Source organism: Polyodon spathula, chromosome 37 (genome assembly GCF_017654505.1).
Source record: "Polyodon spathula isolate WHYD16114869_AA chromosome 37, ASM1765450v1, whole genome shotgun sequence".
NCBI classification, from domain to species: Eukaryota; Metazoa; Chordata; class Actinopteri; order Acipenseriformes; family Polyodontidae; genus Polyodon; species Polyodon spathula.
In genome coordinates this window covers 4,425,096-4,451,821 of record NC_054570.1, presented here as the reverse complement: position 1 = coordinate 4,451,821, position 26,726 = coordinate 4,425,096, and the positions used below count along the sequence as shown (strand labels likewise).

General features: G+C 44.1%; 2 protein-coding genes across 6 annotated transcripts in view; one reads left to right on the top strand and one right to left on the bottom strand.

Annotated features, from left to right (window-relative positions):
• Nucleotides 1–1,704: 1,704 nt before the first annotated feature.
• The window catches only part of LOC121304304 (zinc finger protein OZF-like), a 727,904-nt gene continuing 702,882 nt past the window's right edge, over nt 1,705–26,726 (bottom strand). Inside the window, exon 5 of the mRNA XM_041235366.1 lies at nt 1,705–2,843. Coding sequence (XP_041091300.1) covers nt 2,239–2,843 — 605 coding nt within the window. The 3' untranslated portion in view covers nt 1,705–2,238. The remainder of the gene's footprint in view (nt 2,844–26,726) is intronic.
• Nucleotides 5,917–25,212, top strand: LOC121304336 (CD276 antigen-like). Of its 5 annotated transcripts, none has more exons than XR_005947939.1 (4): nt 5,917–6,536; nt 19,972–20,536; nt 23,351–23,407; nt 24,337–25,212. XR_005947939.1 is itself a non-coding variant. In XM_041235413.1 (4 exons), exons 2-4 carry the CDS (start codon nt 6,497–6,499, stop codon nt 24,639–24,641), a joined length of 402 nt encoding a protein of 133 aa, XP_041091347.1. In that variant the 5' UTR covers nt 5,917–6,196; nt 6,339–6,496; the 3' UTR covers nt 24,642–25,212. The 5 variants fall into 5 exon arrangements, 3 of the variants coding, with proteins under 3 accessions (XP_041091347.1, XP_041091346.1, XP_041091348.1); XM_041235413.1 differs by lacking the exon at nt 19,972–20,536 and having other exon boundaries at nt 5,917–6,196; nt 6,339–6,536; XM_041235412.1 differs by lacking the exon at nt 19,972–20,536.

The window sequence follows — 26,726 nt, the reverse complement described above, 5'->3', positions numbered from 1 at the left end:
CCGTTTTGAGACACGGGCGAGGGGAGGAGCCAACAGCACAGCAGAACAACGCAGTTAAACGAGGCAGTCTTCCCAGCGACAGCGAGTGGAAGCGACAGCGAGTGGGAGAAGTACAGGCGTGGAAAAGTACAGAGCAGTTTCGAAGCAGTAAGAAAGCAGGTTGACAGCTGCAGAAGAAACTAAACTTCAAAAAAAAAAACCTCAACATGGTCTTCAAGCCAGTAATCTGTGACACCTGCTTGATGTGGGAAATCCGAGAAAACCCAGCGGAGCTAAACCAAGTGTGCGTAAAGTGCCGCGCGATCCAGGATTTGCATAAACTAGTAAGTATGCTAGAAATGGAGCTGGAAGAAGTGAGACAGCAACAGGATCTTGAGGAACTGGCACACCCACAAAGCATTTAAACTAGAAAGGTTCGGAAGCATTTAAACATGAGTAAAATGAAACAAAAAAACGTAAAAACAAAAGTAATTTTTATTAAATATCCTTCCACCTCTGCCTGACCTTAGAAAAAATAATCACTTAAAACATAAAAAAAAAAATAAAACCAAAAATGCATGATTTAAAAAATAATTTCGGATGTTGAATTGAACATTGCCCTTGAAAGTGCAGTTTTGATTTGTTACACTTCTTGTAATTCTTGGTTTATTCATTACATTTTAAAGTAAAATATTACTGCCCATTTTCATCATGACACAGCAGAAAGTCTGCCTTTAAATCACGCAGCACAGATAAGACTGACTTTAAATCACACAGACCCTTCTTCACATGACCTGTAGTATCAGGTGAGAGTGTGTTTATTTATTTATTTATTTTTAATAATCCTTTGTTATCTGGGGTAGTAACAGGAGGTATCCATACCAGATTTGTGCTGCAGCTTCACAGTGGTGAGAAAGACGTTATTTGCATGGAATACCCGGTCACTTATCAAACTGACTGCAATTTACAGCTTGGTAACGTCGAGGACTACTGGACCAGTGTTAAGAAACAATTTAAAACAATGCAGGGCACAGCAGAAAACATGATGCCATCGTACCTGGACACAGAACGACTGTGCCACCGAGTGTGGCTGTGCAAAACAATTTTAAAAATGTGCGTATTAGAACATAAGAAAGTTTACAAACGAGAGGAGGCCACTCGGCCCATCTTGCTCGTTTGGCTGTTAGTAGCTTATTGATCCCAGAATCTCATCAAGCAGCTTCTTGAAGGTTCCCAGGGTGTCGGCTTCAACAACATTACTGGGGAGTTGGTTCTAAACTCTGCACAGATCAGTCACCATCGGGTCTGATAGTAACCACGAAAACCAGAGACACTTGCATTTTATAAGGCAACAAAGTACTGTGTGGATATACTGGATGAAATGGCAAGGCTGTATTCTGTCAAAGGTGGTACTCGCTGGTGGCCCGTGGCTGGTTTTTTATAATGTTTTGGACCTAGCAGCCATCAACGCTTTGGTTTTGTACAAGGAGTGCACCAGCAACACAATCACTCGGAGGGACTTCATTTTGCAGTTAGCCCTGGAGTTACGGCAGAAACATTTTGATAAGAGACAAACCGGCTGGCAAATGCCCTTCACCTTCAGCCAGCACTGAGCCCACTGGCACATAGAATAAAAGACAATGCCAGGTAGCAAAATGCAATAAAAAAATACCTTTTGATGTCTGTGCCCATTGTGAAAAGGCAAGTCTGTGGCAAATGCACTGGTACAGTTGAAAAATGTGTTTTCTGCATAGATTGTACTGAGAAATTTGTAATAGAACTCTGAACAGACAGACATTGAACTCTGTATCACTTAAAGCACTTTCACGATGCATAAGTTGTCATATTTTTGTTTTATGATATTTTTTATATCTAGTTATTTATGTTTTATAATTTTATATGTGCATACAGCTTTCTATAACTGTTTACATAGAAGTTTATTGTGTAAAGTTTATTTTATTAGTTTTTCATGTTTATGTATGAGTTTTTTTCATTTTTTCAAAGATAAAAGCTTAATTTTCAATGTGAAACGGTGTTTCTGCTCTGAAAATGTTATGTATGTTCATAAATAAAAATATTAAGTTGTATCAGATTGTTTGTTTTTCATATCAAAGCCGTTTTAAAATGGAGTCGCACATTTTGTGGGTGCGGCTTTGTATGTAGCCTGAAATCTCAGAGGTTCTAGTGTTAAGTGTGACACACAGAACAGTAATTACACAGGGAGTCACAATGAGTGAAAAGTCCCTTTGAACACAGTCTTTAAGGTTTCTCTCCTATGTGAACTTGCTGGTGTTTTTGAAGGTCTTGCTTAAGACGAAAATTCTTCCCACAGTCACAGCAGCGATACGGTTTCCCTCCTGTGTGAATTCGCTGGTGTGAAACAAGGTGTCCTGACCGAGTAAAACTCTTCCCACAGTCAGAGCAGTAATATGGTTTCTCTCCTGTGTGAATTCGCTGGTGTTTTGTCAGGTACCCTGAGTTATTGAAACTCTTCCCACAGTCAGAGCAGCGATACGGTTTTTCTCCTGTGTGAGTTCGCTGGTGTGAAACAAGGTGGATAGACTGACTGAACCTCTTCCCACAGTCAGAGCAGCAATATAGTTTCTCTCCTGTGTGAATTCGCTGGTGTTTTTTCAGGTTATTTGACAGACTGAAACTCTTCCCACAGTCAGAGCAGCGATACGGTTTCTCACCTGTGTGAATTCTCTGGTGTGAAAAAAGGCTGTCAGACCGACTGAAACTTTTCCCACAGTCAGAGCAGCAATATGGTTTCTCTCCTGTGTGAATCTGCTGGTGTTTTTTCAGATATCCTGAGTGATTGAAACTCTTCCCACAGTCAGAGCAGCGATACGGTTTCTCTCCTGCGTGAGTTTGTTGGTTAATTTTAAAATGCCCCAACTTGGTGAAACCTTTCCTACAGTCAGGATATTCTCCAGCGCCCACCCTCTCTTTAGCTGCTGGACTGGAACCTGGAAAATATGAACAAGAAAGAAAGTAAGAGGCACTGCTTGTAGGCTGGGTGGTAGAGTGGACTCAAGCATGTGGATTTCAGCTGTGGGGGTTCGCACTGGGTTACAACAGCTTAAAATAGCAAAGTTAAATTTAAAGAGTAAAGTAGCGGGGTTCCGAAAAATATCCCTTTACCCGTCCCCATGTGTTGCTACAACTGTTTACATAACATACCCGTCATTATTATTTTCATTGCCAACTTTTAACACTAAAATTTTTCAGAGCTCTTTTTAAAATGTCCGCTCCAGTGCACTGATAGTTTGAGGTTTAGTGCCCACATTGTTAAACAGGTAACACAGTAACGAACCATCATGTGGTACGAAACAGAAAAACCAGAGAGCACTTTTATATATAGTGAACTCCAGAAGTATTTGGACAGTGACACATGTTTTGTTGTTTTGGCTCTGTATTCCAGCACTTCTGATTTGAAATGAGTGGAAAATTCTTGACTGGCCAAGTCAATCACCCGCTCTGAATCCAACTGAGCTTGCATTTCATATGCTAAAGACAAGACTGAAGGTAAAAAGCCCCCGAAACAAGCAGGAGCTGAAGATGGCTGCAGTACAGGCCTGGCAGAGCATCCCCAGGGAAGACACCCAGCGCCTGGTGTGTCGGTGGGTCGCAGACTTCAGGCAATCATTGCATGCAGAGGATATGCAGCCAAGTACTAGACATGACTACTTTATTGTACAAAATGTTAGTCTGTCCAAATACTTTTGCTACCTTAAAATGGGAGGACAATGTACAAATCATGCTGTAATTTTTAAACTGTTCATCAGATATGGATGAAAAATTAAATTCTGCACTTTAATCCCATAGTCATTGTATCATTTCAAATCAGAAGTGCTGGAATACAGAGCCAAAACAACAAAACATGTGTCACTGTCCAAATACTTTGAGTTCATTGTGTGTGTGTGTGTGTATATACACACACACACACACACACACACACATCTCTATCTGTTCACTAGTTGCGAATCCTATCTTGAACTGCAGAGTGGTACAGGAAAAACAGCTAGTAATGTAACCTACATGCTCCCTCCCTCTCAAGCACACTGTGGATATCACGCAATCTAGAATGACGATGTCACAGCTACTGGGAGTCACTCACCTGCCAGACTGCATTCTGAATGAGAGCGCCCGTCTTCCTTTCCACCTCCTGGAATGCTGTTGGGAGAGCCTTCCTCTCCAGCGCCCTGCTCTCTTACGCAGATCCTCTCCAGCACCACGCTACACTCCCGCAGGCGTACAGGCTCCAGCTCAGGGATGTTTGGTTTGAAGTCCTCTGACTCTTCCTTCCCTCGTCCCATGTGCTCAAACTCTACTTCAGGGGCCTCCCGTTTAATACGGACAGTTTCCAGCACCTCTTCTTGTTTCACAGGAAGGGGTTCTTCTGTCTGGGGGATCTCGAATTCATTGTGCTCAGCTTTAATCTCACAGACCTCTTGCTGACTGCTGTCACATTGCATCTCACAGAGCTCCTGTTTAATGGGGAGGGAAGCCAGCCCAAGGAACTCCACTCTAAAGGGGAGAAGTTGAAGTTCAGGGAACTCCTCTTTAATCTGGACAGATTCCATCTTCACACTGTCCATGGCAGCACACTGGATTCTGTTTAGTAGCTGCTGAAAAATAAATGCATTTATTTAAATACAGGGCTAATAAGGCTATTCAGGGGGTCAACAAAATCTGACCTTAATAGCAGGGGTGGCTTTACTATTGAAGGGACACAGAATGATTTGTAATAACTTCATAATACCACAGGACTTAACTGCCTAGCTGAGAGAGTCTGATTTGAAGAATGATGAATGAAAATTGTCAAGCTGAAGCTGAATTTTTTAAAACTGCTTTTTAGATTCTGAGAAACTTGCCGTTTTGACCGAGAAAGGGTAAAGTATCAGAGAGAAACCTTCGGCCACGCATTAACCCTTTTAATGTATTATTTGTGTTGCATTATACAGTTTTGAAACCATACTCCAACACAAGCATATAGGATGCCTTAGTAATTGTATAAAAGATTAGTTTTGTTATTCAGTAAGTCTGTCTATTGTGTCAAGTTATTTAAGACCTTTTTAAATGTTACAGTTTTAGTTTGATCACAAGTTACTAAACTGCGTGGAGTGTGTTTCGATATCTCAATGCAGTTTGGGGCTGCTGTGAATTAATATGTTGAGTGAAAATAAGGAGTCAGAGGTCTGAAGCAAAATCGCGTTCGCTTAACAGCAGACTTTATTCAAGAGTCAGCACACAGCAACACAGCCCCGGCAGCAGCCTTGCACACAAAACCCTGCGAAAACATGTAACCTTTAGACATAACAAGACTCGTTGTTGGACCCCACAAATCAAACGAGGCACAAACACAACACGATTGAACAGCATTCGCAAGCGCTCCGGGTTCACGACTCGATCACGCTGCTCACCCCACGCGTGCTCAGGACACGGCACAATACACGCGGTACAGATCGCTACAAGATATGGTTTATCTTATGTATATGGTCACTGTATCGTACTTTTTGTCACATGCCTGTGCTTGTACAAAATACATATACGCCAATTAGTCAGTTTATAATAGATGAAAAAAATATCGAGAGAGAGAGAGATGGTGCTGAAAAGCCTATAGTGTATCTGTAAGTATAGTTATATCATGATATGCCTGTGCTGGTACAGAAAGCACTGACCGTGCTGAAAACACCGTGGCTAATAATAATAATAATAATAATAATAATAATAATAATAATAAATAATAATAATAATAATAATAATATAGCACCAGGCAGAGGCTTTTTGTCGCAGGTCTGTGCTGAAAGAAGGAAATTGAATCGGTCCTGTTGATGCAGCCTTGCCCTGTTCATTTTACAAACAAAGTCCGGGTCTGCCACACCCAGCGCCGCAACCAACTAAACTCAAACAGCAACACATGCAACTTACCTTTTTTTTTTTTTTTCTTATCGCAAACGCCTAGTCAACCAGTACACTGATGCAGTATTTTTCTTCTTTTTCTGGCGTTTGTTGTTGATTTTGTTCTCTTTGAAAGACAGCGTGCCTTTAACTGCACGTCCTCGTTTATTGCGTCACGGAAGCTGACTCGGTCACATGACGAGTTTGCATTCCACAGTGAAGCCCCTGTGCGTGGAATCGGTCTCGCCTTCAATCTGCTGCAGACTGGAGGGGCAGCGAGGGTCTCTATACTGATGCGCGGCTCGACCCACTGGTAGATATTTAAATAAACCTCGGGTCGGGTTACGTGCGGGTCAACATGAACGTGCAACTGCTGTATTTATAATGTCATCTATAAAAAGTGTTGACAATTACATTTACAAATAACATACACTCTGTATTTCTAACTATTGCAGTCATCAAAGTCATCAACTGAATGAGATACAGAACTGCCTAATGACACTGTGTTAATGGACTTTCGACTATGGACTGTTTACCGATGAGGAATAACGGATTTGGGATGTGGGATCAATTGACAGTTCAAGCCTACTTTCATGAACATGATACAGACTAAATGTTGAACAGCAGTTTTTGGATTCATTATCTATCGAAAGGTAAGCATGTATATATTTGAAATATATTTTACACTTAGAAATGAATGATTGGTTATAGATAAATGCAGGAGTTGTAATATGAGTAGTTATAAAATGATAGTAATTAAAAGGGGAATGATCACAAAATTTCGGGTTTGGATGAATATTAATATAACCTCAATTGGGTCGGGTCGAGTGCGGTTCAAGGCTTAGTGGGTTCGGGTCAAAATATGACTGACCCGCGCATCATTAATCCCTTGTATATTAATTAATATTAGCTCTGCTGCACCTTTAAGATTTGGATCTCTTGAGAGACTGACATCACCTCCCAGCGGAGTGTGCACGTCTGAGAAAACGAGCGCAGCATGGCGGTTAATAGTTGTGCAGGGATATGGGAACTCTTTCAATAATGTGCATGTATTGGCTCTCTGTGTTTGTGTACTCGATTGTGAGGATGGAGTAATGAATTATGTGATGGAAAAAAAAACCTGGTTCTTTCCCAAAGGCAGGCCTTAAGTGTATTCTCTCAAGGACTGTCGTACTGTTACTCTGACAGAAACCGCACAGCACGCTCTTCTCTCTCAGAGGGAGTCTCTTCTTTCCTAGTCCTCTGTGTTAACACCTATTCGAGCTGAATGCAGACCCCACTGTGCTTGTGAAGCAGTATTTCCAACGGATTCACGGTTTAAAAACTGAAGATTTTAAAGATTTCTTGTTTGTTTATTATTTATTTGTACCGGTACCACATAAAAAAGGACTCTAGCACTCAGCTCATGGATAATGTTAATAAAAAATTCTGTATTTTGAAATTTAAAAGTTTCATTTCACTCCAATTGTATACATTTGTCAAGGGGTGATAAACTGGTTTCCATCTTCTTCCACTGGAGGTAACTGCAGGGTTAAAAGCACTGGATCCTGGCTCTAAACTTTCTGCAGTGTTGCAGTACCCAGGAGCTGTGTGCTAGCTGGGGGGGGAGAGGGGGAGATGAACCACGATCTTGGAACACAACACGAATTCTGTACAGTGAAATCAACACAAATCATGACAAATACAAAAAAACAAAAAAAACAATATAACTGTTGGAAAACATGGAACGATAATTGATTAGCAGTTTGCTACACATGTGGACTGGCAGAGCTATACTGGTGTTCTTTTCTGAAAACTAATATTGCAGATAGCAGACTGTTTGGTTCAAATTGCATGTACTGCTAACAATTGATAGAGCCCTTACGCCTACAAGCTTCTTGCCCAGCATTGACTGCAAGCTAACAAGATAGCAATGCTGTGGACCAGAAGGGGCCAGGCTCCAAGACTTTTAGAATGCCCAGCAGGGACTGCCATTGGACCCAAAGGTTCTCAGGGAGAATAAGAGATAATGCCACTGGACTCAAAGGGTCCAAAGCAATACAGGGAAATATGAACAAGGAAGATGACAAAAACCGTATGTATAGACCTTTTGGGGCGCCAGGGGTTTGAAGAGGAATGCAGTGAGTTCAGAGGTTGTCACACTAGACTACACACACGCAGACACGCACACGTTAAATTAAATATATATAGCATATGGTAACAGAATAATGTGTTGTACCTTTGCTATTGGTTAAATGTCAGAGAGAGAGGAGGTAGACCATCTACACAGAAGGGTATTGAAGAAAAGGACTCTGTGCATTTTCTTGAATCTACTTACTCACCATCCTTTTTTTAAAGTTACATCAATAACTTATTGTATGCTGGATTATTTAATAAGAAAAAAAAAGCATCATTTGTCGTAACTCAATCTCCAGCACTGACAGCCAGCACTGAGAACGACTCAGAGAGGCAGAGCACTAGAACTCAATCTCCAGCACTGAGAACGAGTCAGAGAGGCAGAGCACTAGAACTCAATCTCCAGCACTGAGAACGACTCAGAGAGGCAGAGCACTAGAACTCAATCTCCAGCACTGAGAACGACTCAGAGAGGCAGAGCGCTAGAACTCAATCTCCAGCACTGAGAACGAGGCAGAGAGGCAGAGCGCTAGAACTCAATCTCCAGCACTGAGAACGACTCAGAGAGGCAGAGCACTAGAACTCAATCTCCAGCACTGAGAACGACTCAGAGAGGCAGAGCGCTAGAACTCAATCTCCAGCACTGAGAACGACTCAGAGAGGCAGAGCACTAGAACTCAATCTCCAGCACTGAGAACGAGTCAGAGAGGCAGAGCGCTAGAACTCAATCTCCAGCACTGAGAACGACTCAGAGAGGCAGAGCACTAGAACTCAATCTCCAGCACTGAGAACGACTCAGAGAGGCAGAGCACTAGAACTCAATCTCCAGCACTGAGAATGACTCAGAGAGGCAGAGCGCTAGAACTCAATCTCCAGCACTGAGAACGACTCAGAGAGGCAGAGCACTAGAACTCAATCTCCAGCACTGAGAACGAGTCAGAGAGGCAGAGCGCTAGAACTCAATCTCCAGCACTGAGAACGACTCAGAGAGGCAGAGCACTAGAACTCAATCTCCAGCACTGAGAACGACTCAGAGAGGCAGAGCACTAGAACTCAATCTCCAGCACTGAGAACGACTCAGAGAGGCAGAGCACTAGAACTCAATCTCCAGCACTGAGAACGACTCAGAGAGGCAGAGCACTAGAACTCAATCTCCAGCACTGAGAACGACTCAGAGAGGCAGAGCACTAGAACTCAATCTCCAGCACTGAGAACGACTCAGAGAGGCAGAGCACTAGAACTCAATCTCCAGCACTGAGAACGACTCAGAGAGGCAGAGCACTAGAACTCAATCTCCAGCACTGAGAACGACTCAGAGAGGCAGAGCACTAGAACTCAATCTCCAGCACTGAGAACGACTCAGAGAGGCAGAGCACTAGAACTCAATCTCCAGCACTGAGAACGAGTCAGAGAGGCAGAGCGCTAGAACTCAATCTCCAGCACTGAGAACGACTCAGAGAGGCAGAGCACTAGAACTCAATCTCCAGCACTGAGAACGACTCAGAGAGGCAGAGCACTAGAACTCAATCTCCAGCACTGAGAACGACTCAGAGAGGCAGAGCACTAGAACTCAATCTCCAGCACTGAGAACGAGTCAGAGAGGCAGAGCGCTAGAACTCAATCTCCAGCACTGAGAACGACTCAGAGAGGCAGAGCGCTAGAACTCAATCTCCAGCACTGAGAACGACTCAGAGAGGCAGAGCGCTAGAACTCAATCTCCAGCACTGAGAACGACTCAGAGAGGCAGAGCGCTAGAACTCAATCTCCAGCACTGAGAACGAGTCAGAGAGGCAGAGCGCTAGAACTCAATCTCCAGCACTGAGAACGACTCAGAGAGGCAGAGCACTAGAACTCAATCTCCAGCACTGAGAACGACTCAGAGAGGCAGAGCGCTAGAACTCAATCTCCAGCACTGAGAACGACTCAGAGAGGCAGAGCACTAGAACTCAATCTCCAGCACTGAGAACGAGTCAGAGAGGCAGAGCGCTAGAACTCAATCTCCAGCACTGAGAAAGAGGCAGAGAGGCAGAGCGCTAGAACTCAATCTCCAACACTGAAACCGAGCACTGGGATCTAAATCTGCCTTCAAAGTTCTCCTGGCAATGTTTCAGGTCTATTTCCTCTAACACACAGTACAATTACATATTTTTCAATAGCATTACGTTACACATTTACAATAGTATCCATATATTGTTACACTGAACATTTATAATGACACACACATAGTACTTTGGCGTTTCTCCCCCTTGGTATACACCCCCCCCGAGCAATGGCAACATTATATCTGTATCGGAAGTTCACCAGTAGTGAGTCCTCTCATTAAGCGAGTGGAGTGGTACTGGAAAAACAAACAGCTAATAATGTAACCTACATGCTTCATAAGAACATAAGAACATAAGAAAGTTTACAAACGAGAGGAGGCCATTCGGCCCATCTTGCTCGTTTGGTTGTTAGTAGCTTATTGATCCCAAAATCTCATCAAGCAGCTTCTTGAAGGATCCCAGGGTGTCAGCTTCAACAACATTACTGGGGAGTTGATTCCAGACCCTCACAATTCTCTGTGTAAAAAAGTGTCTCCTATTTTTTGTTCTGAATGCCCCTTTTTCTAAACTCCATTTGTGACCCCTGGTCCTTGTTTCTTTTTTCAGGCTGAAAAAGTCCCTTGGGTCGACACTGTCAATACCTTTTAGAATTTTGAATGCTTGAATTAGGTCGCCACGTAGTCTTCTTTGTTCAAGACTGAACAGATTCAATTCTTTTAGCCTGTCTGCATATGACATGCCTTTTAAGCCCGGAATAATTCTGGTCGCTCTTCTTTGCACTCTTTCTAGAGCAGCAATATCTTTTTTATAGCGAGGTGACCAGAACTGCACACAATATTCAAGATGAGGTCTTACAAGTGCATTGTACAGTTTTAACATTACTTCCCTTGATTTAAATTCAACACTTTTCACAATGTATCCGAGTATCTTGTTAGCCTTTTTTATAGCTTCCCCACATTGCCTAGATGAAGACATTTCTGAGCATGCAGGGGAGAGAGACACACTAACAGTATAAGTTTGCTAGTTTTTGGAAAGCTCCTGCTTGATTCACAGCAGGAGCACCAAATTTTCCAGGGCAACTATAAAAAATGGTGTTACCTTGTTTATTGAGTGCAAATGCAGACCAGCGTGACAAACCTTAATGAGTATACAGTTGAGAGAGACACCCACACTAAGTTTGGTACTTTTTGGATAGCTGCTGTTTGATTTCCAGGAGGGACACTACATTTATCTGTCCCCTTGTGTTTTATCATCTGCAAATGCATGGCTGAGAACTGTAAATGCAGTACAGGCAAAACCCACTACTATGATTCTTCAGATGGCAAATAAATAATAATTATAATCTCCTTTCAAGTTCAACGTTTCTGTTGGTTTATCCGTGCGTGTGACAGTTCCGAAAGGCTGACAGGAATGAAATTACTTACAAATAAATAAGTAAATAAACATTTAGAAGATTGTACTGCATTTAACTGAATTGTACAATAACTGGATTCAGTTACACATGGTAGATTGCTTGTGTAGTAATAATAATGAATAAATCTAAAACGACAGGGTCTCATTGTTGTGTCTCAATGTTATTGTGTTCTGTGAAAAATACACGTACAATTCGTCACAAGACTTCATTTAATTATCCGCCTGAATCCGGTGCGTTTTATTTTTTTGTTACAGTTTTCAAACAATCTATTCTGGATGCAGAATCGACGAAATCACAAGTTTACACAAACACCCGCTGTCCAGAAGCAATATAAACTCGCTCCCGTCTGCTCAAGTCTAGTGGATTGCGAATTACGCGCATTGCACCATGAGCGAGGAATCACACGCTCCCGTTGGCAGATGCCAAGGTTTGTTGCAAATGCATGCGCACATCCTTCAGGGACACATGAATCCTAGGAAGCACTGAATTCATCGTAACATCGTAATTCAGTTCCCTTTCAATTGGAAGATGGCCACCAAACAATTTTATGGGATACATGCCTGCCTATTGGTAAGTGTCACCGAGCTCTTTATAGTAAAGCTGCTGATAGCCCCCCTCCCCTCAGTGACCCCCTCGGTCCCGCCTCCCGAGGGTACTTAACCGTCATGCAGGGGGGGAACATTCCCTTTCGCGATTGGTACAGTAAGACCTCTCTGTGTTGCATTAAGCCTTTCTCTTCTACAAAGTGCCGCGTACGCTACGGCTAGTTCCCCTGCCCTTCGTGCTGAAAGCCGGCCTCGCTGATTTCCCGGAATCAGTAGTTTAATTCGTAGCCTTTTTATTCTATTTCTGACTATCAGCACCTGCGCGCTCCGCGTGTCAAGCTGCTGCTTTCTGTCTGTCCGTCTTAGTACGGTAAGAATTGTGTCTGTTTTTCACCCTTTCTTACTTTGGAGAGCACTATTACGCCACAGGACTGTTGTCGAGTTAGCCCACCAGCCGTCTGCGGGCTGCGGTTGGGCCTTGTTTTGATTGTAGCTACGCGTCCCCGTACTCTCGCAGAGCACTAGCCGCTCCGTGGCTGCTTTCGCCGGGCCAGCCATATACTCCCCACCGAGGCTTCCCTCATTGCTGGGTTGTGACGTAAACGGGCTGCGAGGGCCTTTGCCTTGCTGTAGGTCGCTCAATCTACAGACAGTGTGCTCTCCCCCATCTGTCCTGCAATATTTAACTGTTTTGTATTTTAAAAACAGTTTTTATTACTGTGTGTGTTAGTCAATCACCTGCCGTGGCTTCAGCCCTGTCCCCCTGTTGTACGCTACGCGCTGCTCAGGTGTGTGCCCACGCGGACAGGGTAGGCACCGTGCCTAGCTGCCCCGGTGATTTTTTTAATACCACGGTGCACAAGACTCTGCCCTTGCTACTTCGATAACACAGTGCACACGGTTCCCATTGTCGCTGTACCGATATAGGCTAGTGCACCAGTGTGGCACGGTACTCGGTGCACGCGGTACTCGGTGCGCTCGGTGCCTGGCGCTGCACGGTACTCGGTGCATTGTGCACGCAGTACGCAGTGCAAGCAGTAACCCGCGGTGCTCGGTGCACGTGGTGCATATTATACCGGTGCTGCACGGTACACGCGGTGCTCTGTGCACACTGTGTTTATTATTGCACGGTACTCTGTGTGCACGGTGCATGTAGTACTCGGTGCTTTGAAACCTGGTGCCAAATGACTCTCGGTGCCCACTGTGCTCGGTGCACGCAGCGCACTCTGTGTTTAGAGCGCACAGTTGTTTCCAACCCAGCGCAATGATGGGCAGGGCTGGCTTCCATGCCTGCGAGGCCTGTGGGACCAATATCCCACCGGAGGACAGGCACAGCATATGTGCATGGTGCCTAATGCCCAATCATGCACCTGTGACATCTGTGCGGCTTTTCAGCCCCGCGTGCTCGCGAGCCGTCTGGAGAGAGTCGCACGGGGGCGTTCTTTGTCCCCAGCAGCAGGCCCCTCGCACTCCTGCCTCCCAACGCCATCACAGAGCCTCTCCGGGGAGATCTCCTGTACTCAGGATCCGTTATGAACCACAGCCGCTCCCAGACCCCTCCGGCTAGATGGGTGAAAAAGTCCCGGCAGGCGCAGGTTATCGGGGATATGAAAGCCCAGATCGGTCGGATGATGGAGTTTTTGGAGAGGCAGACCCCACCGGCTTCGACCGTGGACCCCCGTGTGGCATCCCCCCCACCCCCTGAGCCGGTCACAATCTCTGTGTCGCCCCCTGACCCCTCCGGGAGAGTACAGGGTGAGCGGATCGACCAGGCTCTCTGCTCAGACGAGGACGCGCTTTCTATCGCCGCATCGTGGGGTGAGTCCACATTCCCTCTGGATATGGAGGTTGAGGCAGAGCCTGAATTCCAGGCTGATACGGCCCCAGGCTGCCTCGGTCGCTAGTGCACCCACTGGCAGGGACCGTGCCCATGCTTATGGTGTGCGCAGCAGCGTACCTGCAGGTCCCCTGGACAGCACAAACAGAACCATGTCATTCCGTCTTTCGACCACATGACGTGGCTCCCCGAGCTCCACTCTTCCCAGCGTTCTCGAATTTATGGAGGAGGTGCGTTCATCTTGGAACCTCCCAGCCATAGTGCCGACGCAATTGAGACATAGTTCTCCTCTAGCCTCGCTGGAAGGGGCAGAGAAGCTGGGCCTGGCCGGGTTTCCCCCTGTGGACTCCACCATTGCAGCATTGGTTAAGGCCCCACTGGTGGGAGGTATGCCCAAGGACCCTGTGTGCCCGAACCTGCAGTGCAGGATCACAGAGACGCCTAGCGAACATATCCAGCATGCTCGTTGTATACCTGGATGGAGTTTTGCGTGATGCCCTGCTACCAGAGCCAGTGGCCACGGAACTGCGACTTCTGTCGCACACGTTGCTCCAGATCTCCGGGCTGCAGGGTCAGACCCTGGGCCAGAGCCTGGCAGGCCTAGTGGTCGCATGCAGACAGCGTCCATATCACCAGGCTACACCTCCGGCCCAGCAGTGGAAGAGATCCTACAGCAACACGAGGGAACACAAGGTGTCGAAGGAGGTAGCTGCGTTGCTGCCTCCCCACACTCCAGCGCGGGTCAGGTCAAGCAGTTTTCACTCTGCGCAGACGCGTACAGTCACCCAGACAGTGCCGCTTCCCACAGCCCCGCCAGGTGACCCTAGGCACCGTTTATAGGCCTCATCTCAGGCGAGAGGCAGGACCCTCCCTCAGCGTGGTGGATGTGGATGTAGACAGCCCACGCAGCAACAACCGAGAAGGCGGTTCAAGGGTTTCCATCATAGACTGCCACTGCTAGCACCGCCCCAGCTGCCCCAACAGGGCCCCTGAAGACTGGCGGTCTCAGACCCAATTCACAGCACAACAGCTGAGCACTTCCGACGTGTGGGTGCTCGCAGCCGTACAATACAGTTACGCGCTTCAGTTTTGTTTGGGACCCCCTCCTTTTCCCGACGTCACGTCTATGTTCGTGACAGACCCGTTTCAGGCCTCGGTGCTCCAGACCGAAGTGGCAGCCTTGCTGGACAAGCGCGCCATCCATCTCGTAGATCCCACCTCTCTCGGACAGGGGTTCTACTCAAGATACTTCCTGGTACCGAAGCGGGAAGGTGGCTTTCGCCCCATCCTGGACTTGTGGTTTCTAAATCGGTTTCTAAAGCAGAAAGGGTTCCACATGCTGACTCATCATCACATACTCCAGCCTGTCCGGCCGGGCGACTGGTTCACCATGGTGGACTTACGGGACGCGTATTTTCACGTTCCCATTCGTCCACAGCACAGGAAATACCTTTCAGAGCAACGCTTGTGAGTTTTCCATGCTGCCGTTCGGTCTCTCCCTAGCTCCCCGTACGTTTTCAAAGTGCGTAGATGCTATCCTCGCTCCCTTGCAGTTGCAAGGAGTCAGAGTGATGAATTACCTCAACGACTGGTTGATCTGTTCCCAGTCGCGGGAGGGAGCGGTGGACCACACAGTGCTAGTGATAGAGCATCTAGTGAGGCTAGGCCTCACCATTAACAATGCCAAGTGTCGGCTGTGGACTCCACCTCTATGCACACATACCTGTCGGATGACAGGGCAGCAGCTTTACAACACCACCTCTCCCTGTTTCGGCAGGGATTGAAGGTGTCCCTTGTTTTGTGCCAACTACTGGGTCTGATAGCAGCGGCGGTGGTATCAGCCATCGAGCTGGGTTTACAGGCGTGGCCCAATGCGTTCCAGTTGGATCCCAAACGAGACAGGCACCGTAGGCTGACAGTGTGCCTTGAGTGTACGCCGGCCCTGCGCTGATGGAGAATTCCCTCTCACCTGCGTCAAGGAGTTCGAATAAGGGCGGTTTACACCCGTGGGGTAGTGACGATGGACGCCTCCAACTCAGGTTGGGGTCTGGTCTGCGAAGGCAGAGGAGTCAGCAGGCCCTGGTCGGGCCGTTGGACGTCCCTGCATATCAAAATGCTGGAGCTGCAGGCAGTGTTCCTTGCCCTCCAGCACTTCCTACCCGTGGTGCGGAACAGACATGTGCTGATCCCCAAGGACAATACATAAGTGGCGGCGTATGTCAACCACCAGGGTGGCCTTCGGTCCCCGGGGCTGCATCGCCTAGCCTTCAGGCTTCTGATTTGGGCACAACGGAACCTGCTGTCCCTTCAGGCAATGCATGTTCCAGGCATGGAGAATCGGCCATTGCACCCTCCTAGGAGGGCTACTCTCCCCGAGTGGAGCTTTGAGATTGTACTGGAGGCTCTCACGTAGGCCCCGTTTGAGCCTATATACTCCATCGAGTTGAAGCACCTGCCATGAAGACAGTCTTCCTCTTGGCTATCGCCTCAGCACAGCGGGTTAGTGAGCTACAGGCGCTGTCTGTGCATAGCTCCTGCATGCGTATTTGGGATGACGGTAGCAGAGTGTCACTGCGTGCAAACCCTGCTTTTCTCCCCAGTGTGGTTACAGCCTTCCACGTGAATCAGTCCGTAGAACTGGAGTCCTTATATCCTCCACCGTTTGCAATGGAAGAGGATAAGAAGTTGAACCTTCTCTGCCCAGTTCAGGCATTGAGATGTTATGTAGATAAGACAAGAGTGCTGCATCAGGCTGACCAGCTCTTCATCTGCCATGGAACACAGACCCTGGGACAGCCCCTCTCCAAGCAGCGGCTGTCGCATTGGATTGTGGACACAGTCTTGACTGCATATGATAGTTCTGGCTTACCCCCACCTGGGCGGATAGCTACACATTCCACGAGAGGTGTGGCTATGTCATGGGCCCTCTTTCGAGGTGCCTGCATGGCTGAAATTTGTGATGCGGCTAGCTGGGCTACCCCGCATACCTTTGCCAGGTTCTACCGCCTGAATGTGGTAAATCCCTCTTTGCCCTCTGTGGGCAGTAGGGTCCTCGAGGTTGTGCGCTCACGCCGCTGACCTTGGTCAGGCAGGACTTAGCGTCCCTCATAGGCTGCCGTTCTTTTCTCCCTCGCGATGACTCTGGTACATGTTTCCCATAATGGTGTTTGGTGGCCATATTCGAATTGAAAGGGAACGTTAGTTTACCTACCGTAAACCTGGTTCCCTGAAAGAGAAGATGGCCACCAACCGCGAGGTCGCTTTCACATCACGGCTTTTTCGCGAAAGAGAATGTTCCTCCCCTGCATGACGGTTAAGTACCCTCGGGAGGCGGGACTGAGGGGGTCACCGAGGGGAGAGGGCCTAGCGGCAGCTTTGAAATAAAGAGCTCAGTGACACCTACCAATAGGCAGGAGTGTATCCCACGATGTTTGGTGGCCATCTTCTCTTTACCTTGGGGTTGCAAAGTGACATCGTAACTCTAGTGCCGGAAAGACCGTATTAACTAAGCGATGCACGCATACAGTCGCTATAAATATATTTGTTTTTCTGAGGGAAAACTAAGGGGTGGGTATATCGCTAGAGAATTGTTGTTGACCCTAAACCGTTAGTTTCACCCCGCTGCTATAGTGCGGTCGTAGCTTAGCTTCAACTGTTTATTTGTATTCATATTTGAAACGGCACTGATTGTGTGTGTAAATGCACGTTTGTTGAATTGTTTTGTTTCTTGAATTTTCGTCTGAATATTAACTCACCGGATCAGCTGTGTTTCTTTTGTTATTCGTGAAGTTTATGTTTTGCTTTCTTCTTTCTCAAATGGCATTTGTTCTATGGACAGGACTTGCATTGAAACCCCAATTAAAATGACGTGTGCTACATAAGTGTGCATATCAATATCTATATCAATATCTCTCTCATCGTAAATTATTATATTAATATTCTGGGGTGTCATTCCCCAGTGGCGTAGTCAGGCTATATTTAGCTCCACACACACACTCTGAAGCTCCTCCCTTGAGCAGTGCTTAGTTGTTCAATGAATCCTCCCTCAGGATGTGGAAAATCATTCTGCTTTCAATTCCCAAACGCCATTTTAAATGGGAATGTTCAATGTAATGTTTATGGCAAATAAAAAAATAAAAAAAAGTACAAAATATATGTATTCAGGTACTATTTTTTTTTCAGTGGAAGGATACATAATACAGTTCTATTTTTCTTTACCTGAAATAAGCTAGTTTGTGTAATTATTTTCAAAACAAAATGTAACCCTTTCATAAGCGCAATAACCCACTCCAGGGTGTGTGGTGAGACAATTCTTACCTCACTTCCAGGGTGGCTGAAGGCGGTTTGGTAGGAACTGTCTATCGCTGGTTATTTCTTACATCGTTACAAGCGTTTATACAGTTACCTAATTGACAGGGTTAACAAAACTCAACTACAGGGACTAGTTTATAGTAAATTACATTTTGAGATGTAAATTGCAGTAAAAATGTATCATATTTCCTGACCCTGTCAAGCTACCTAACTGTGATTCTGCTGTTTGCTTAGTCCAGGGGCGGCCAACCTTTCACAGACCAAGAGCAAAGGAAATAAAATGTACAGTGACAAACTTTAAAAAGTGCTTCATTTAGCATTTCACTGGTATGTTTTACTGCAATTATTATCACACACACACACACACTATTAAATGCAGCTGACCTTTATTTTTTACAGTAGATTCGTAATATGGATATCTAAACAAATACATTTTCACTATATATATATAAAAGCATAGTTTTGTTTTTTTGTTTCGTATTTGAGTGCATAGGTAACTATCGTGTATTTTCTTATACCGCATACAGGCAGGATCTGTACTCAGTTTGACTTTTGGCATTCCTTACTACGCGCATTGTTCTGAATGCAGCTGCAGTTCAATGTCACTATTCAGATCTGAGATGGGTGCGTTCTACCGTGTGATGCGAGAGCTGCAGCTCTGAAATTTGCTTTTGCATTTGATTGTTGTTTGAACATAGGATAGCAATAACATCCCTAAAGGCAAGTTTTCACAAACTCCTCTTCAAAGTAGGTTTTTTTTTGCACGGGCAATGTTCCAGGCCACTTGTTAGGAGTAGGCTAGAGTCGCGGTCTCAGATTGTTTGGCAAATTTGGTCAACACTTGTGTCTGTTTATCCTTTATTTTACTGACAGCAGTCATTTTGACGGGTGCATTTTAATCAGCTCCGAAATGAAAATAAAATACAAACTTTCAGATACAACTCAAGAGAAATTTAAAATAACATAAGAAAGTTTACAAACAAGGGGAGGCCTATCGGCCCATCTTGCCCATTTGGTTGTTAGTAGCTTATTGATCCCAGAATCTCATCAAGCAGCTTCTTGAAGGATCCCAGGGTGTTGATTCCCGACCCTCACTATCCTCTGTGTAGAACAGTGACAGCAACTGCCCAGCCTGACCTAGGATCTTATTTTGTGTTCGTGATTTGTTTGAATATTTATTTTCTGTGCTCTGTGAGCAGTTTTTTGTTAAAACCTTTTATTTGACCACGCGTCTTTTATTAGACACAAAATAAATAAAAGGCTTTAACAAACTGCTTGAAGCACAGAAAACAAACATTCAAAACAAAAACTGCTCAGAGCACAGAAAACAAAAATATTCAGACAAAAACTAATCACCAACACAAAATAAGAGCCTAGGTCAGGCTGGGCAGTTGCTGTCACTGTTCCTAGAATATGTGATTTTAAATTGCTCGCTGCTGGCTCTCGTTCCTGCTCTGAATATACCGTGGCCGAATGGGTGTAACTAGCTGGTAATTATTGTATTTCCCCTCGGCCACAATCTGCACTAGTTTATTAATTTTGTGTGGGTGTCGGCTAGTTTAACACACTAGCCGACACCCACCCGTTACTACGAGGTTTTAAAAACAAATACAAGGCTCTCTGCGTCATAAATGCAGGCGTTAGCCGACATTTACACATAAACAAACAAATAAATCACAATGCCAAGCACAAAATAAACTGCACAAGGGCGGAGGGGGAAACCCCGTTCTGAATAAATATGTGAAATTGCTTCTCGCCCGGTTGTTACAAGTCCAGTTGTTCAGTTTTTAATCAGATTCTATCTGTTCTGCCGCATCACTGCAGACTGTCGCTGCCCCGGAACAGACGGTCTGTACTCCGACCCATTTCAACGTGCATCCAGAACCTCAAACAATGAATCAGACCTGCTCTTACCTGGAGACGGAACCCGCGGTCGCAGCTGCACGGTCCAGTCTGACTGGTTCCCATCACAGGAGAGGAGAGGAGATGACCAGACGTGGCTTCAGCTGAGGGTTTCATGTTTTTTTTCAAAGGGGTGTTTCTATAGGGATAGTGCAGCTGCTGTGAGAGCCGGAGAAAAAAGCTAATTATACCCAGCTCTGGATTTAAATACCCCTGGGATGACAACTGAATGTGCATTCACAGAGATATATATATAAAAAAAGAAAATCGCCAGGGACTTTCCACGCCCCGGTCTGTTCAAATCGCACTATAAATGAATGCATTGTTTATTATAAGAGAAATACCAAGTTGTATTGAAAGAAATACAAAGCAATGCGTTATTCGAGAATGAAGTCACCCCAGGCCCGGTATAAAAGGCTTGTCTAGAGTGTATTTCTTGGATGAGAGGAATGGACGAGGGCTGCACACTCTGTCATCCCCGACATTGGTAAGAATGCGAAACTGCCTTTTTCGTATTTCCTGCTGATTTTGATGTTAAAGTACTCAAATGAAACGGATTCATCGTTGTATTGAATGAAACGTTCTGGTCTAATCCACACAATAAGACTCACACCAGTGAACCAGTAACACAGCGTTTTTATGGAACTTGTTCATTTTATAACACACGTTTGACTTTACAGCATTGAATAACCCATGCCTTTTCATAACAGTATGGGGTGCCCTGTGTAAAAAACAAAACAAACAAACAAAAAAAAAAACATTGTTTAAAAATTTAACCTATTGTATTTTTTCCCTAGATTTATAAATGTTGTGAAAATATTTACAGTATAATCGTAAATCTCGAAAAAACTACTCACTTCTAAATCTTGTGCAGTCATTTTTGTATTACGAAAAGACACAAAAGCGCCCATTTTCTCATTGGAAATAGTGATATTTCAAAATATCACTGTCCTGGTCACAAAAGCAAAGTTTGTGGGGAATAATAGCCATTTTCTATACTTTTGAGGCATAAGCAATTAGGAAATAACACTTACTACCCAGGAACAAAAGTTGTGTTGCATAGCGTTATGTACAGCCTATATCACATAGATCTCAAAATACTTTATTTAGACCACAGCACAATAATTTTAGCTAACTGCATTTAGGCATTATAAAAATACGCTTACATGATTTACTTTGCACAACATTAGTTAATCATACATAAACTCAATGTTAGTATTTAATTACAGCAATATGATCATATATTAAGGACAAAAAAAAAAAAAAAAAAACATTTACATTCACGTGGTCTTTCATTTTTGGAATGTACGATCATTTTTCGTGAAATACAATAGTTTTGTGGCTCCAATACGATATTTTCATTTTTCCGATCTAGCAACACTGCTTCCAGTAGACTTTTGCAACATAATTTTGTACTTTCTTTGATTAAATGATGTTAAAATATCTAAATTATGCTCATATATATAAATCCTAAAATTCTAGGTGATCCAAATGTTTGACCACAGCTGTATGCTGAATACTTCTTTACTCGGCACTTGTGTTTTCCATTATTTTGCAGAAATTCTTATTTTCTCCTGTAATTTTTCTCCTACAGTAAAACACATATAGGGACACAAAACCTACATTACCTCAACTTTATATTTTGAACAGTTTCTGTCTCCAAGTATAATTTGAAAAGTACTATACCTTAAATCAGACAAATATAGCGATTATATGCTAAGCATTCTTTTTAAAGATAATGTTTTGTCAGAGGCAGCTGCTGTAACTATTGCACATTCTTAGCGCACTGGCATTATAAAGTGTTCCACCAAAGAAAGATGGAAACCTGCATAGTGGTAAAGCAAGACTGCCGGACTCCTCTAGAACTGTACGCCAAGCCACAAGTATGACACAGGGGAAAACTGAACTGCTTCAAAATGGAAGTTTATTTGCTCTGTAAACGATTACTATTTAACAAAAACCTTTTGATAGCACACTGGAATTTTATTTTGCAATTATGACTCATTTCACTTTTTTTGTTGCGTGTGGAATTGACTGAGCAGGGTTCTCTCAAAGTCTTTAGCAGCACATATGTTGAACTGAAATGGACCCATTAAATATTTGCCTCTCCTTGTGACAGAATGACATCTTCCAGAATCTTTCTGTTTCTGTGGTTTATGGCTGTGCAGAGGCTCCTAGGCAAGGCCTATTCAGCCTAGAAAAATGGAGGAAACTACTGAGATACACAGAGGTTTGTTGATCTACATAAAACAATTAAAAAATATCTACTTTTCAATATTTAGTTTATCTACAAATGAAATAAGCCTAATTGATATTTACAAACTCAGAACCAACAAAAGATGCTCTTGCTTACATGACATTTGCTGTCTCACAGGTTCTGTAAAGTGTCTGAGAGGCTCAAATAGGTTCACATAAAATGTCTTGCTGTGTATCTATTTAGTTCTAGACAAACTGCAGCACTGAATGTTGGATGTGCAATACACTGTCTCAGCTACAGCTCCTGTAAAAAGATTACACCCAGCAGGAGGAATACCAAAAATTAGTGTAAAACTTTCTTCGTTCCAAGCTCAGAATATGTCTGCCAATCCAACTGTTTACCTGTTTCCGATCTAATGAGTCTAATGAAACCTGGAGTGATACAAACCATGCCTTGCACACCTTACCCTGCTTAGTTTTTGGTAGATTTATGGATCTTTGATATGTGACAAAACGCCATCGTTGGGTACCACTGGATTACTTTTATCAGCCGAGCTGCTGAGGACAATTCCATTTGAAAAATGTGGGAAGCTACCTGCTCCCAACATTTAACTGCTACTGTTCCTAAATGGAAGGCAGATCTATGGAAGAGGAAATTGAGCGAGCTGGTCTCTTCCAACAGAACAACCCCACTCACATGTGGGGGGGCTGCTGTAATCACCAGACACAAAGAACAATACAGACTGCCTGAGGTGGTTACTGTCTGGAGGAAGGATATACGACCCTTCCTTTCTCGTTTTTTTCCCCTGTTTTAATGCACAGGCACAGCTGGCTGCTTTAAGGATAGCCTTGGAAATGGCTGGTCATCTTGGGAAAAGGAACATACCTCAGTCAGCAATCATGAGCTAATTACTTACAGTGCCATGAAAAAAGTATTTTCCCTCTGTCTGATTTTCTGCATTTATGCACATTTTTTCTGGTCAGATCTTTTTGTGGGTTGCAGTAGTATATATAGAGGGAGTCTGAGAGACAAAATGACACCAAAGTTTGGTGCTTCTTTCATTTGTTTGGTGTGCAAGATATTATTATTATTGTATTTCCCCAGCTATTATGAAGAGGACCCCCAGCTCTTGCCTGTTTGCTCTGACTCTGTTTCTAACCAGTAAGTGATGTATTATTTTTTACAACTCTACACTGACCCTAATTCTGATCTACAGTAACGGTAAAACCCTTTAGCTCTGTCACGTCTGCTTTACTTGTCGGCACAATCTCAGGATCTGTGATCCTCTTTCTTTAAGATCGCTCTGTCCAGGACCAGAAGGGGATATTTCAGCTTTTTTTTTTTTGTTTTTTTTTTCTTTTTTTTTTTATATATATATATATATATATATATATATATATATATATATATATATATATATATATATATATATATATTACACTGATGGTAAATAAATGTTTTTAAAAGGTAGACCGTGAAAGAAATACAGCCCTACAAATGCTATAGACATGTCGGCTTTCTGATAAGTTTATGAATTTTCAAGAGGTTTAATTTTAGTAAACAGAGGATGCGTTCATGCAAAACTGTTGTTTGATTATTATTTTTTTTATTTCAATACAGTGATTACAATATAGAGGTAACCTGCAGTAAACTGATGCAAGCGTGTTCCAGCTTTCTAATTCACTTCAAATGCCAGGAGTACCTTCTATTTCAGAATGTTCTTCTTTTGTTAAGTGTCGAATTCATGGTGACACAAGAACAATTCAGATATTACTTATTTAACTTTTATATTATTTTGTTAGAATGCCAAATTCTTTTACCCCCGATTTGAGTGGCTGTGAAATACCCCTCCTGTCCTGTCTGAATGAAATGAACGTTTATTTTTTGTTTTTGTTACTATATGCCCCAGCTACAAAAACTGCCCCCCCCCCGCGCTTTTGAAACCAAAGTTATGTCTCTTGCATTTACATTTTAATATCAAATGGAAATAATGAAGCTGACTGGGTATTGTATGTATGAGCAGACATCTCTCAGAGAGAGAGCTTGAATTCAGAATGTAGTGACTTCATTGTCTGCTTTCCTTCCCACAGTTTCATTGGCAGTGGTGGTGCCCCGGTCTCCAGTGACGTCACCTCCCGGCGGTGATGTCACTCTCAGCTGCTCTTTCTCCTATGAAGTGGGGGCTGATCTCAGCAGAGTGGTGGTTACCTGGCAACGCCCTCCTGCCAATGATGTCGTCCACAGTTTCTATTACGGTCGAGACCAGCTGGATCTGCAGAATGAAGCCTACAGGAATCGGACCCAGCTGTTTCCAGAGCAGCTCGTATTGGGGAGGATGAGGGCTGGTACACCTGCAGGGGTGGCCTTTGTCCTCCAGAGGCCGGTAGCTCGCTGACATCCGCTCTCGAGTTCCTGGGTATACGCAGGCCCACACTGCTGTGGCTGAATGCAGCAAGAACTGACATCATAAACCAGAGCCTCACCAACCAGCGCTGAGCACTCACATGGCTGCTGTGTTTAATAATCAGGGCTGAGCACTCACATGGCTGCTGTGTTTAATAATCAGGGCTGAGCACTCGCATGGCTGCTGTGTTTAATAATCAGGGCTGAGCACTCACATGGCTGCTGTGCATCACATTCAGGGCTGAGCACTCACATGGCTGCTGTGTTTAATAATCAGGGCTGAGCACTCACATGGCTGCTGTGCATCACATTCAGGGCTGAGCACTCACATGGCTGCTGTGTTTAATAATCAGGGCTGAGCACTCACATGGCTGCTGTGTTTAATAATCAGGGCTGAGCACTCACATGGCTGCTGTGTTTAATATTCAGGGCTGAGCACTCACATGGCTGCTGTGTTTAATAATCAGGGCTGAGCACTCACATGGCTGCTGTGTTTAATAATCAGGGCTGAGCACTCACATGGCTGCTGTGTTTAATAATCAGGGCTGAGCACTCACATGGCTGCTGTGATTAATAATCAGGGCTGAGCACTCACATGGCTGCTGTGTTTAATAATCAGGGCTGAGCACTCACATGGCTGCTGTGTTTAATAATCAGGGCTGAGCACTCACATGGCTGCTGTGTTTAATAATCAGGGCTGAGCACTCACATGGCTGCTGTGTTTAATAATCAGGGCTGAGCACTCACATGGCTGCTGTGTTTAATAATCAGGGCTGAGCACTCACATGGCTGCTGTGTTTAATAATCAGGGCTGAGCACTCACATGGCTGCTGTGTTTAATAATCAGGGCTGAGCACTCACATGGCTGCTGTGTTTAATAATCAGGGCTGAGCACTCACATGGCTGCTGTGTTTAACATACGGTTTGGATACTAGCCCACCTCGGGCGAGCAGGGCTGGGATCAGCGAGACTGTACTGGTTTTATAATTGAGTTTTCTTCTCAATTCAGAGCGTCCGATTCTGTTCCCTCTCCACTGCAGCTCTCCAAAGCAGCTCTTTACTGAAGTTCAGTGAGAAGCTGATCACAGGAGACCCCTTATCTGTTGCTAGCAGAGCCTGCTGAGATTAGGGGTGTGTGCAGTAGTCATGCCATGAACTGTAAAAGTGCCTGGGCTTGTTAAAAAAAAAAAAAAAAACATAGCGATAACTCTGATAAATGTTTCGCACGCTCAGATAAAGAAATGAAAAAGAAGCTTTATTTCTGCAGCTGCTATTGGCAAGTGTAACCCCCTGTAAAATAATACATTATTTTATTATTATTTTATAGTGTTTGTTACCAACAAAGGACTAGAGTTGTTTTATTACTATCAAAAAGTTCATTAAATCAAAATAAGACTTTATTAATATTTAGTCGGCAGACTTATTTGAACTTGGCACCGTACCTTTAAGAGCCCTTAATACAACGTGCTCTCCAGTGAATAAAGAAAACTAAGATGGACCCCACCAGGCTGCGATGTGTGTCTGTGATTTTAGGATCAAATGCTTAATAAAAGACCTGAAGCAGCTGAGAGGGCTAGGAATATTTTAGTTCTCAATATTTTATTTTTGGTTGAAGAACTACGTTGAACTGCGATCAAGACATCACACTGGACACATCGCTTTAAGGATCAGATGAGTGCTAATTCAAGGACTGGTATTGGTTTAAGGCACATGTGTTGCTAAAGTGGTACCACTAAAAGGACTACATTTATTTTATAACTTTTAATGGCCATATGTTTATATATTTTTCTCTTTTGTATTCTTTTCATGTGTTGATGCCTATGTGATTGTGCATTAAAAATATGTGCAGCTTCCTTTTCTTTATTTAAACTGCAGCAGTAAAGAAAAGAGGAATCCGAACTGATTTCATTGTGGGCTGACTCGTTATTTTAGTTATAGTTAAGAGAACGCCAGCACTGATATACACGCACACGCGCACACGCACACGCACACACACACACACAGGTATAAATGAATCCCTATCCTCCCCTTACACAAGCATTTCATTAAGATAGCAGCAGAGGTCAGTTTATAGGTC

Excerpts from the sequence above, each read along its gene's own strand:
- LOC121304336 (XM_041235413.1), top strand. The coding sequence starts at position 6,497 with ATGTTGAACAGCAGTTTTTGGATTCATTATCTATCGAAAG. Across the intron at positions 6,537-23,350 it reads GATTCATTATCTATCGAAAG|CTATTATGAAGAGGACCCCC; the intron begins GTAAGCATGTAT and ends GTATTTCCCCAG. Across the intron at positions 23,408-24,336 it reads TCTGACTCTGTTTCTAACCA|TTTCATTGGCAGTGGTGGTG; the intron begins GTAAGTGATGTA and ends TCCTTCCCACAG.